The following is a 13,166-nucleotide window of genomic DNA, read 5'->3' as shown; positions in this document are numbered from 1 at the left end:
TTCCTCAACCCGGCCGCGGCGGCCGCATTTCGATGGAGGCGAAAGGCAAAAACGCCCATGTGCTTGCGCTGTAGTGCACGTTAAAGAACCCCAAGGTGGACCTCCACTACGGCGTGCCTCATAATCAGAACTGGTTTTGGCACGTAAAACTCCAGAATCAATCAATCCTGTTCATCACTACTTCGAATAAAAGTACCTTGGCGGCTCTGGGAACTGTACAGGTCAGTATAGAATTTTTCCGCTGCTTTTACTATGTCATAAAAACTGCTGATGATATTACCGTGCTCATCTTTCAGTGCATACATTTTGCCTTGTCCTATGCCAAGTTTTCTTCTCACTTATTTTATGCTGCGTCGATATTTTACTGCTTCCTCAATGTTTTCCACGTTATAATTTCAGATATCCCTTACTTTCTTGTTGATCAGTTTCGACAGTTCAGCGAATTGCATCTGATCTCTTGAGTTTAACACTTTCATGTTTTGTTGTTTCTTTATTAGGTCCTTTGTTTCTTGGGAGAGCTTACCTACTGGTTGCCTCGGTGCCTTACCTCCCACTTCAATTACTGCTTCTGAGATCAGCCTAGTTACGGTTTCATTCATTACCTCTATGTTGTCTTCATCTTCCTATTCCAAGGTGCATATTTGTTGGCGAGCAGCAGGCTAAATTGGTCTGCTTTTACCCTTACTGCATCTAGGTTGGCCTGTTTATTCTTCAGTAATTTTATACTTTCTTACTTCAAATTGAGAGAAATCCTAGACCTCACTATCCTATGGTCACTGCCATTTACCCTACCTAGCAAATCTACATCCTGCAGTATGCTGGGATCGGCAGAGAGTATGAAATCTATAGCATTCTTTGTTTTTCCATTAGCGCTTTTCCAGGTCACTTCCAGGAAGCAGTATATCAGGAATTAGACCAAGACGAAGTAGAGGACCCGTGGCAATTTTGGCGAGAAAAGTGAACCTCACCTGAAATACAGACGTTATGCGCAGTTCGTACAAAACCGGGAGGAACAAGTGGGCGACCAGAGGTGCCACGACGATGATAGCCACGTCATTCCAGGCTTGATGGAATCCATACGCGTAGAAGTGACCCGTGAAACCAACAAGGCCCGTGGAGGACAACATGGTCGCCACCATGGACACAGCTAGGGGCAGCGATCGCAGGGACCGGCTGCCCAGAAACACTTCGGCAGTACCCGAGTGTTCTATTCGTCGACGGGAGAAGTAGACGCCCAAGCCGAGATTGAAGGCCATCAGGATGCCAAACACAACGTACTCCGTGACCATAGTCATGTGGGCTGGCGTAAAAAAAAAATGTCGCGCTTGCACTAATGACGTCACGTTACACTTGCAGGAAAGATGAGAGCTGGTGATGAGGTACGAATGTCTCGCGCACTGCTGCGTGAAGTGATTCGTTCCAATAATGTTTTGTGCAACTCAGTGGTGTGGCGCATGCAGTTTCTTCAGACGCAAAGAAAAACATATTTATGGTCACTTCGGTCAATCGCTTTAACTTTGTAAAATCGGCAGTTTCACAAATAGCTCATCCCTCCATATTCCGCCTTGACATCTGAAACCTATCTGAATTAGGGCGATGCTTTCAGCCGCTTATTACAGGTTTTTTTGCGAATGCGCTGAACAGAAACGAAGTTTCAACATGAAACCAACTCGAGCATATCAGAAATCTAAGCGGCCGATGACATCCTTAACGACAACACAAACAGCTTCTCCTACAGATAAACGAGAAATAAGGGCGATTTAATAAAAGAATTTGAGGCTTCTCCTGACGGTTAAATGAAAACAAATTACACTTAGAAACGCAACACAAAGCAAGAAAGCATTCAAAGTCATCCTACCTGTAGTCTATATGACGCATAAAAGAAGTATTCGATCGTATTCTGTACACTGCAGTGGAAGGTTAATGACGTTCCTCTGTCTGCCTGCAAAGCATCATGTGGTACTGGTAATGACACCTACATCCTGCGCAAGTCTAACGCCGTGATAAAGGCCGGGGTCAATCAGGTGAGTGTCATTCACGTAGTTTCTATTTTTCCTTTGTGCATTATCTCTGCTGCGTACATTAAGCTAGATTTTCCCAAACACCTGGCGCTTCCTGTCTGAAATGTAAAGAGTGGTGACGTAGGCTAGATATCCAACAGTCAACTTAAAGCAAGACGACGTCATTAAAACCATCTTCGTATCAGGTAAGCAACATTACCTCGGCGTAGGTGCAACATTTATTGTATTTCGCACTGTACAGGAACAGGCTTGCCCAAGCCACAGTGGCTTGTGGGGCAGCGCCCGGCAACTAACGACATCACCGTGGAGAACTAATCTTATACAAAGCAAAAAAGAAAGAAAAAAGAAAGCAAACATGAAAAGGCTAAAGAAACTGAAAAAAAAAAGTTGCACATACGTGATTATGCACAGAAAGAAAAGTAAAGTTTAGAGTAACACAACAGAGAATGCAAAGTGTAATGCAACGTGGAATGCGATTTGCATGCACATCTATACTACATATTGCATGTGGATGCTTACATACGTAGGCAGTAAATATTTTTGCGCCATTATAGCGGCAAAAATGGGCTTGTAATAACGCTAAGACCCTTTCTCTTGAGAGGAAACACCGAATTGTTGATGAGGACAAATGAAGGCTTTTCTTTTTCTTTTTATTTTTTGCCTACTTCTTGTGGCTAGCCAACATAAAAATGGCATGAAATAAACTTTCGTAGCTATCACTAACTCATACTATTTTCGGAGTTTTTTCGTAACTTTCGTAGCTATCAATCCCCCCCCCCCCCCCCCCCGTATTTCGGCACACACCAGGTAGTCCAAATTATTAAATAGCATTCAGCTACGGCTTCTGTCGTCGCAGGTGTAGTTTGAGCTCGCCGTCGAGTAGAATACATTTTTTTAGAGGTAAAGGTGTTACGCCGAGTGCAGTACTGTTGACATTGTAGACTATGGTCTGCTATTAAAGGGGACACTTGGCACGTGATATAGCCAATACAGCTGAAACATTTCTACGTTATTGAGAGGAAGTACGTCTCATAGGACGCACCAAGGGGACATGCTTGCTAAGCCTTCGTGCCTTCGTGTTATAACTTAGTTGTAGCTGGTGAAACTTACTATAGGGACGATTGAGGCTAGCTGGTACGACATATAGCGAAAACTGCGCTAAGTAACACGAGGCACACGCGATGATGGCGGAACATAAGTGTGTACAACTAGCGCAGGTAGCTAAATACGACGTGCAAAAGAAAATGGCCTCAAGGGATTCAAGATTCGCACACACTGTCACACAGCGTGAAAAAAATGGCACGAATAGGTACAGTGGCAACGAACAAACAATATGAGAAGGAACCTGATTTCGGAGCGGAGAAATTGCGATACCTGGCGCTGCAGCTCTGACGACACGTTGATAGCGAGAGTACCGGCCGGTTCTCCTTCCTGGCGCTCGAGGGTACCTGGGCAGTTATAGTGGCGGCGTGGTAGTTGTGGCGTGGGCAGAATTACGGCTGCTCGGCATGCGAACGCGACAAATTCGCGATCTCTGGAATGGTCTTAGCTGACATAACCCGCGCTACAAGCATGTGAAGATCCCCGCAGCCTCACTACCCGCCTGTTCCTGAAAAGCTACGTCGTGAGTCGCGATTTCGCCACTCCGGTTCTAACTTCTGCTTATCTTTTGATGCGAGTCATTCTTTGCCAAGCTCAGGCACTTTCTTTCTATCTATCTATCTATCTATCTATCTATCTATCTATCTATCAGTTCTTTTACGCTGCAGTGCTGGCGGTGCCCACCAACTTGAGCCACTTGCTATATGCTCGTCATGCCGTCATGGTCGCTGCATCGACCTCACTCGAGCTTCGTCATCCTATAGACTCTCGCCTGTGATTCTCGCGCAATACCTTGTTGTGTCTGGCGGTCCCTCGGGACAAAGGAGGCCGGCGCCGACTCAGACGCGCCAACCTGGCGCCCTTTCTCGCGGCCGAGAATTGTCACCTGGGACTGAGGGATTAGCAGTTGGTCTCCGGGCTACCTCATGTGTGGCTAAACGGCAGCGTCGCCCCTTGGTGCGGTCCCGTGAATTACCAGCGCCGCCCGAACCACGACGACGCTACGCCGACTGCTGCCTTTCGAGACAGCCACCGCCCTACCTGGTTCCGCGAACTGACCACTATGGAGAGGCGAATCTTGAAAGGGGCCCGCGTCTGGCAATCCCGGGGGAACGACATCAACGTTCGGTTCCCAAGGTGTCAACCGCTGCCTGTGTTCGGGGGCGACCTAGCAAGATTGGAGGCGGAGCCCGGCGGGAAACGACGACACATCAGGTGCGGGATATGGCCACCTGATCCAAGATGCTGATTGGCTAAAAGAACTACAGTGTATTCCCTTGTAGAGTGAAAGAGGGAAACGAAAGGGATAAAACAGGGGACTTGAGTGTTGTGCTGGAGGTTGAGGCTTGACCATGTAGAGCACGCTTGACGATGTAGAGCACGCTCGACCATGGAGAACGCTTGGAGATGTAAACGCTACCACATGAAAAGATGTTAGCACGTAGACGGCTCCAATATCATGGAGCCCTTCTTGTAAAATACCATGTACAGTGTATATAAATCAGTCTTCTAATCTCCCTGGATATCTCCTCCTCTCGGCACCTGGCACGACACCACACATGGAGCCTTTCATGGACACACGGAAATCCCCATTTGCAACAGTGGCTGGCAGCTTATGGGATCGGCCTGCGTTGGCTACATCGGTGTGGTGAGTGCTACGTGTTTGCTTGTCTTTTCGCCAGACTCATTAGCGCAGGTGACTAAGTCGTTAATGGTGTTTGAGGTTGTTAGTGATTTTGTCTCACAGACCAAGAATACAGTGTCTCGTGGGCTGAATTACTAGTGGGGAAGAAACACATGGTGCACTGTAAATACGGATAAGTTTGAAATCCAGGAACTCCTCAAAAGTTGTGAGCAGATAGGCATTTTGGTTGTCCCTGCGGTAGGCAAAAGTCAACAATTGGAGCTTTTACAGAATGAGGAAGTGAGTGGGGAGAAGGCCGGAGAGGCCAGGAAAATTGTTTCGTAAGCGAAGAGAGGAAATTCTGCAATCTCCCAAAGTGGCAGCGATAAGGACGGGCTTAGTGCCGGAGTTTGCGCTTCATGTCGCCAGAACTCTCTAGTACAAGTAGGTAGTTGCTAGGAGAGTAACTGTGTGTTTTCTGGCGGGCACCATTTTGGGAAATTCACCTTCTTTAAATAGCGAATTTTAGGAAGGGTGAATTTTGAAGGCAAACAAGATCGCTATGGAGAAATTCAGAGTGCAGGACCTCCTTCTAATTTGCGAGGAGTTAGGCATTTCGGTCGACTCCGCAAAAACGAAAGAAGCGGTTCTCGACGTCATGAAGGTAGAAGAGGTGACGGTCGAGGAAGCTGATGAGGCTTGGGAGACAATTCAGGAAAGAAACCAAAAGGCAGAGGAGTGCAAGAGGCGCGAGCTTGAAGCTGTTGAGAAGCGCGAGAGGCGCGAGCGTGAAGAAGCAGAAAGGCGCAAGCACAATGCCGAAATTCGCGAGAGGCGCGAGCAAGAGGCAGCGCAACGGCACGCTCTTAGGATGAAAGAACTCGAACGGGAAAATCAGATGCTCAGATGGCGGACAGCGCGACGCCAGCTCCACACTTTCGAGACAGACGAGGGTATTGTTAATTTCCTCGCCGGTTTTGAACGAGTGTGTGAGAAAGAGGGTGTCAGCCGGGACTCGTGGGCCGAGCGATTAGGAGCACTTCTCCCGTTTAGTGTCGCTGCGTGTTTCTTGCATTGCTTATCCGAGGAGAAAGCGCGCGACTATGACAGGGCTAAGAGGGCTTTGTTCAGGCGCTTTGGTGTAGCATGGCAGGCCGACTTCGAAGGCCCAAATGAGAAAGAAAAAGCCCATCCTGTAGAAGGTACTGCTAGCGCTGAGATGACGAGTGTAGAAAGCTTTGAAAAAGGTGTGATGCAAGTGGCACACACACAATGCGAAGAGAGCGGTGGACCACCCGCACCAGAAACGAAAGGCCCTTTAGGCCACGTGTATACGGCGGCGGCAATTTCGGCCAGCCTGCCAGACAAGGTCACGCATTGCTTCTCGAATAGGTCGGAGCAAATGCTGAGGGAACCGGGAAAATCCACCACCAGCAAGGGAGCTTTCAGGGCGAAAGCACGTGAGGAGACTCAGAGACTGATAGGCGCATTCCCTATTGAGCAGCGGTCACAGGACCATGGAACGATTCCAGAGGCAGCTGTAAGCAGTGATGAGTTAGACGGGTTAGTAGCCGGAAGCGAGGTGAATGCGGTCACCGAAGAGAGCTGTGGTTTTCCCGCCCTAGAATTCGTGGCCGACTGCGAAGGCCAAGATGGCAGTGACAAAGATTGTTCAGACAGCGCTGAGAGGGCTGTGGTGCCCGTCGTTAACGGAAATAGTGACAAGCGCGAAGAAGCACTTGTTTCGCCGTTTAGCGAGGCTGTTTCGGAAGCAAGGGCCGACTTCGAAGGCCAGCGAGAAGTTTTGCATGCTATCGACGGCAGTGATGGAGCTAGGCCAGCTGAAGGTAGACTTTATGACGAGCTAGCGTGCTCAATGGTCAAATCTGGTCATGCTCTATTACAAAGGCAGACGCACTGTGAAACCCGAGAGGGCAACGAAATTTCAAGTGCGTGTGCTCATGCCGCAGGCTCTACGAAGCATGCCAAACAAAAAAGGCGTAGGCGCAAAACGAGAAAGGCGGACGAGGTCGGGGCGCTTGGAATCAAACGTGCGAAGCGCCAAGGCGATAGGGGCAAATTCGCTAGAGTCCAGGCAGAGAGCGTGAAAAAGCGAAGGAGGGTAACTCCCAAGCTTAGGCGTTTGCTGAGATCGGAGATCGGCGTGACGCACGTCGCGAAAAGGAGAGTTTCGCGTGGATTCAGGCGTAGTGACCGTCGCCTAACCGCCTCGCGTACAGCGCATTGTAAGCAGAGGGACAAAGGGAAGCGTCTTGTAGGCTGTTACAATGGCCGATCACTCCCGGGGGAAAAGAAAAGGGTCTGCCGAGCAGATAATTGGAAAGTGCGCGCACGGGTCTGCCAATGTATCTCCCTCCCCGTACTTGGAAGCGGTTGTCCTAAAGTCACAGCTACCGGATGTGTCAGGCGAATTAGTGGATTTTGCCTTCTTCGCGACGGCGCCTTGCGAAATCTCGGGAATGCCCGACCCCCTCGAGTTCGTTTGAAAGAAAGGGGTGCGATTGGGGCCCGAGAATACGTAAACAAGGAAGACGGGTAGCATTTTTTTCTTTTGTATTCAATTTGTGGGAGATGGGTGTTGAATGTTTGACAGGCGTAAAGAGTGTCGCAGTTTTGTTATGTTGTTAACCTCTTCGGCTCAGGTTAGACCAACTATTAAAGGGGAGTGTGCACACGGCGACAGATAAAGAATTGAATTGCAAACAGTGTCAGGGTTGCAAATAGTTTAGGTCACGCGCAGGTTGCGCAAGTTGATGACCGGAGCTTTTGCACGAGTTTGTAATAAGTCGTAGATGGTTTGCCCATTTGTTATCTAGTATATTGGCATTATGTAATGATTATGTAGCTCTCTTGTGCTAAGTGTTACGGACTATGAATTACAGAAGGCCAGCTCTCCCTTCGCCTTCCTGATCTGTGGAAGCTCTAATTCATAATTACTTAGCTTCATTACATAAACCCAGTTGGTGTCTTGCGAAGACACATCATCGCAAGTTTCTTGGTACTTGTCCGGATCATCGCGCACCTTGTGTTTCAGGGTTTTCTTTAGATAGGGGGTTGTCAGATTTTTGGAATTGGTAAAGTCTGGCGATGAGAGTGGCTTGCAGTGGCGCTTGCAGCATTGTGTGTGGCTGACAAAGGTCGCTCCTTGGAGCTTGGAGCTTGTCATTTCTGCAGCCCAGTCAGAGCCCACCTATGAAGAGGCCTTTGGCGGGAAGACCATCATTCCTGGAAGCAGCGGCCCCATGGCTTTGAGCGAAGCAGGCATCAAACCGGCCGAGCTGCATGAAACAACTCGACCTCCCGATGCATCATCTGGCGGCGGGGGTGCTGTTGTGTCTGGCGGTCCCTCGGGACAAAGGAGGCCGGCGCCGACTCAGACGCGCCAACCTGGCGCCCTTTCTCGCGGCCGAGAATTGTCACCTGGGACTGAGGGATTAGCAGTTGGTCTCCGGGCTACCTCATGTGTGGCTAAACGGCAGCGTCGCCCCTTGGTGCGGTCCCGTGAATTACCAGCGCCGCCCGAACCACGACGACGCTACGCCGACTGCTGCCTTTCGAGACAGCCACCGCCCTACCTGGTTCCGCGAACTGACCACTATGGAGAGGCGAATCTTGAAAGGGGCCCGCGTCTGGCAATCCCGGGGGAACGACATCAACGTTCGGTTCCCAAGGTGTCAACCGCTGCCTGTGTTCGGGGGCGACCTAGCAAGATTGGAGGCGGAGCCCGGCGGGAAACGACGACACATCAGGTGCGGGATATGGCCACCTGATCCAAGATGCTGATTGGCTAAAAGAACTACAGTGTATTCCCTTGTAGAGTGAAAGAGGGAAACGAAAGGGATAAAACAGGGGACTTGAGTGTTGTGCTGGAGGTTGAGGCTTGACCATGTAGAGCACGCTTGACGATGTAGAGCACGCTCGACCATGGAGAACGCTTGGAGATGTAAACGCTACCACATGAAAAGATGTTAGCACGTAGACGGCTCCAATATCATGGAGCCCTTCTTGTAAAATACCATGTACAGTGTATATAAATCAGTCTTCTAATCTCCCTGGATATCTCCTCCTCTCGGCACCTGGCACGACACCACACATGGACCCTTCGTGGACACCACGGACAATCACCATTCGCAACAACCTGCGCCCTAGCCAAGTGGCGCACTTAAGAAAATCCGGAGTCCGATGACCGATAAAAAAATGTCACAGCACATCCACGGGGTGAATGATGATGAGTGGGCGAAGCTCCGGAGGGAATCATCGGATCTCCCGCTTAAGGGGACGCTAGCACAAACGCGTCAGAAACGTGCAGTACTCTCTAGTAAGGGGGAGAGGCCACAGCGTCTTACGCAGCCGTTTACACATGCCGGAACGTGCACCGCGTTTGCCGACGCCATCACATGACTGCTGAGAGAGTAAAGGCGGAGAGACCACAGCGTCTTACACCAGCTTCTTACACGGGCCGTAACGCGCTAGCACAAACGCTTTAGAAACGCGCGGTCTTTCGTTAATGTTGGGTATTTATTGTCATCGTGGTGCGTGTGTCCATGTCCACTTCGTGGCGTAGTGGGCTAGCGCCGCGCGTTGGGAGGCGAGGGGTCCGTGGTTCGATTCCGCGCTACGGACGCAACTTTCGGAATTTTTTTTCTCCCGAAAGCGTTCTCCGGAAGCCGGAAGCTGGCTTCCGGAACCGGAAGCGGAACCGGAAGTGGAACCGGATGCGGAAGTCGGCTTCCGGTTATACTATACATATACATATATATGTATATATGGGTATACATACATATACGGACACACAACGCCAACTGGTTACACACTACTACTACTACGAGGGACGAACGGGTGCCGCTATAAGGAGCTTCGCCCCTAAAAGATGTGGTTTTCGATGCCAGGCTATAGTGCACAAATATCTGCAACTCAAAAGCGTGTACACGGACTAGGGGAAGATGTCAAAAACGTTGGCAACCGAGTGCAGGGTAATTGAAAGTATAAACAGACAACCAGGAGCGGTATATAGAGAGAATAAACTTTAATCAAAAGAGAACGCAAGCGTAGGTCGCTCCTCCGCTCTGCAGTGGGTGGTCCCCTCAGTCCAGGAGTCCAGCGGCCTTAGCTGCCCTTCTCTTGAGCTGTTCTTCGAGTCGGAGCTGGACAGCGCTGTCTAGCATTGCCGTGTGGTGGGGTGTGTTATGGCTGTGTGAGCTGCGGTGTGTTCAAGAGAAAGTGAGAGAAACAGAGACGGCTAATTGGTTGCAAAGGTTACAAAAAACAAGTCATGGAGACTTACAAAAACGGCATGATACAAAGCAGGAGGGAAAATGTGTACCAATACGCAAAGGTGAGTGCCTTGCTATTTGAAGCCCCAGCTGGCTGCTCGGGGTCAGAAACCTACCGGGCCAAATATGCGCCACCGGATGCGGTATGTGTGTGCTGCAAAAGAAGCCCAGAAACGACTGGGCACATCGTAATAGAATGCAAAAATATTCACCCAGCGACGCCCGTACGGAGTGTCCACCATCCAGAAGCGTGGAATAAGGTCGAATAATGAACTAGTCAGCTGTCGAGAGAAGTAAGAGACAATTATTTATTAGTGAACGAAAATCAGGAAAGCGATTGATACAACCGGAGTCATTGCAAGCGTAACTAATGGTACAATATGGTGAGAAGTGTTAAATACGAAAGTTAATAGAGATCAGATAAGCAAAAGGCCAGATAGCGATAGAGTAGTAATACGTGGTTTGATTAAGCATGCCAGGAGACGCGCCGTTTCAAAGGAGATGCTAATAAACGTCATTATCATCAACGCGAATCTTGGTTGCTGAACATCGGGTAGTGGTTTCATCCGTACAAACAACGGTTCAAAAGGAATTTTCCCACGGACGTTGATTTCTGGTCGCCAATCAGCAACGCGCCGCCTCCTCGTCCCTGCCAACTCAATCCTTCTCTAAATCCCAACCTCAAACCAACCCGATAGGACTAGGAGGCGGCCCTGCTCCGCTGCCTGGACCTTCCGGCCCAACAGGCCATCGTTCGGTGTCTCATCCAGCGGCCACGACTAATGGAGTCCCATGACCAATGGACCTATTATTGTTAGGAAGCTGGCCGCTAAAGGCTGGTATTCGAACAACCGCTCTGTAAATAATACTTTAATAAATGTTTTCCACCACCACCATCCTCGTTCCTCCCTACGTGCGCTCCGGACTTTGACGGCCCTTCTCGTCTTACCGGGCCGCTTAATCAAACATTGAGGACTGTTCTTTCATGCTGCATTTTTAGTCTGAGTACCGCAAGGCTTCACCAAATTGCAGCATGGCAGCATCATCACAGCGGCTCGGATCGACGACCCTTGGCTTTTGACCCTCATAAAGAAGCTCTTAGAGGGCCGCAGCTTCATTGAAAAGTACGTCAACTCGGACTTTGCGTCGGACTCAGGTGTCACACAGAGGGTCGCTTGCCTACGCCGCCGGAACACCTAAACATGGTAGCTGGCCTGCGCGACCCCGGGGCGTCGCACTACGTTGACTAAACGGACCCACGCCGTCGTGCGTCTCTATCGCCTACAGTTGCTTGTTGTTGAGGTGATGAGCTGGAGAGGTTAAACCAAACGCGTTGGTTTATTATCGGGATGGCAGTTACATGGACACTCCAGGCGCATTCCTGCCGTTGGCATCGCCATCGACGTCGCCATGGCCATCGCCGTGAGGTTCTGTATAAAGTTCAAGGGCGATAAAATAGTTGCCGCGCACCACATGCTGTATGTGCGAGTGAAAGCGTGTGAGCCGGCGATCGCGGCTACATCTCGCGCACGCAAGGGAGCAAAGCGGGAAGGACGTACGTTGTCTTCCGTCGTGCGCAACGCTCTGGGGAGGGTAGGGAGTGGGGGGGGGGGGGGGGGGGGGGCATTCTACTTTGGGCGGCCCGAGTGGCCACGAACTGTATCTTGAAAGTCATCTGCGTTGAGTACACAGTCCGCCGTGCGCTGTATTCCCGCGGCTTAGTTCGCTTTGATGCGAGGCCAGCACGTACGTCAATTCTTTCGCTGCTGCTGCTGCGCTTCCTCAATCCAGCGTTTTGCCTGCAAATTTCCTAACTTCACCACCCCACCTAGTTTTCTGCCGTCCTCGACTGCACTTCGCTTCTCTTGGTATCCATTCTGTAACTCTGATGGTCCACCGGTCATCCATTCTACGCATTACATGGCCTGTCCAGCCACATTCTTTCCTCTTAATGTCAACTAGAATATCGGCTATCCCCATTTGCACTCTCATCCACAGCGCTCTCTTAGTGTCTCCTAACGTTAGGCCTAACATTTTTCATTCCATCGCTCTTGGTGCGGTCCTTAACTTGTTCTCGCGATTCTTTGTTAGTCTCCAAGTTTGTGCCCCACATGTTAGCACCGGTAGAATGCAATGATTGCGCACTTCGTATACCTCTTATTGTACTTGTGTACTTCGTGTAGATGTCCACTAATTGCTATCGCAATCGATGCCTCGCCTTTCGGTCAAAGCTGCGACTTTTTCTACATATCTACAACCTCAACTGGCTCCATAGATATAGTAGCACAGTCCATCTCAGAGCACTTAAATGTCTGACCACGCACATGTCTGAGCAAAAGGCCCGATATTTAGGCCATCGTCTTTACTATAGGCCACTAGACGAGGGAATTTGATTACTGTGTCCCGGCCAGTCAAAAGAGTCGAAGAGTTCGCAGCATTCCGCCTATGATGCCGCACCAATTCGCTAGACTCCGCCCCTGATATTGCGCAATCGCTCCCATATATGATGCAATCATGAGGCAGTAGGGAATCAAGTTACCAAGCCTGTTACCACGCCTAGCGTATACATTGGCTCCTTGCATGAATTAGTGGGCACTTCGTGATGGTCAGCTTGTAGCCTAGCCTTGACGGCCATTACCGCTTTCAGAGTATAAAGTGGTTGCTGTCACCTTGAAGGGAGCTGCTTTCTTCACCCTTCAATAGTCAGCCCCGGGCTTTGTCGTCGTCTAGGCGGGCGCTGGTGAAGTGGTCACTTCGCGGGAAACGCACCACGAATGTCCTTCCCGTCATGAGACGCAACAGCTCAGAGGTAGAGGAACGTATTCCTGGTGGTCGACTATCTATGTAAGCTCGTGCTCTTTCGGATCCTCAACATGTCCGAGCTTCACAATGAGGGCCTTCACAGACTCATCGAAAAATTCAAAGAGCTGGTGGAGGCGAACCACCGCAGGGTCAACGCCATAGCCTGCAAAGTGCCTCGCATAACTTCGTTTCTGGCAGTGCGTGGGACCTGCATACTGTCTTTTTAAAATTTTAATATATGAAGCTGTTTTTCTTGAGGTTATCGACAGAATTATCTTGCACGCCAAAAAGTGCGTCGTCGCCTTACATGGCGTATAATTCGCC

The 13,166-nt window shown here is 50.0% G+C and overlaps 1 protein-coding gene across 1 annotated transcript; it reads right to left on the bottom strand.

Moving 5' to 3' along the window:
- Positions 1 to 866: 866 nt before the first annotated feature.
- Positions 867 to 1,295, bottom strand: LOC119462412 (sodium-coupled monocarboxylate transporter 2). The gene has a single exon (XM_037723759.1). It carries the CDS (start codon positions 1,293 to 1,295, stop codon positions 867 to 869), a length of 429 nt encoding a protein of 142 aa, XP_037579687.1.
- Positions 1,296 to 13,166: the final 11,871 nt, after the last annotated feature.

This window comes from Dermacentor silvarum, chromosome 8 (genome assembly GCF_013339745.2).
Source record: "Dermacentor silvarum isolate Dsil-2018 chromosome 8, BIME_Dsil_1.4, whole genome shotgun sequence".
NCBI lineage: Eukaryota > Metazoa > Arthropoda > Arachnida > Ixodida > Ixodidae > Dermacentor > Dermacentor silvarum.
This window is presented reverse-complemented; position numbering and strand designations above follow the sequence as displayed.

Coding starts and splice junctions, on each gene's coding strand:
- LOC119462412 (XM_037723759.1), bottom strand. CDS start 1,295: ATGACTATGGTCACGGAGTACGTTGTGTTTGGCATCCTGATGGCCTTC.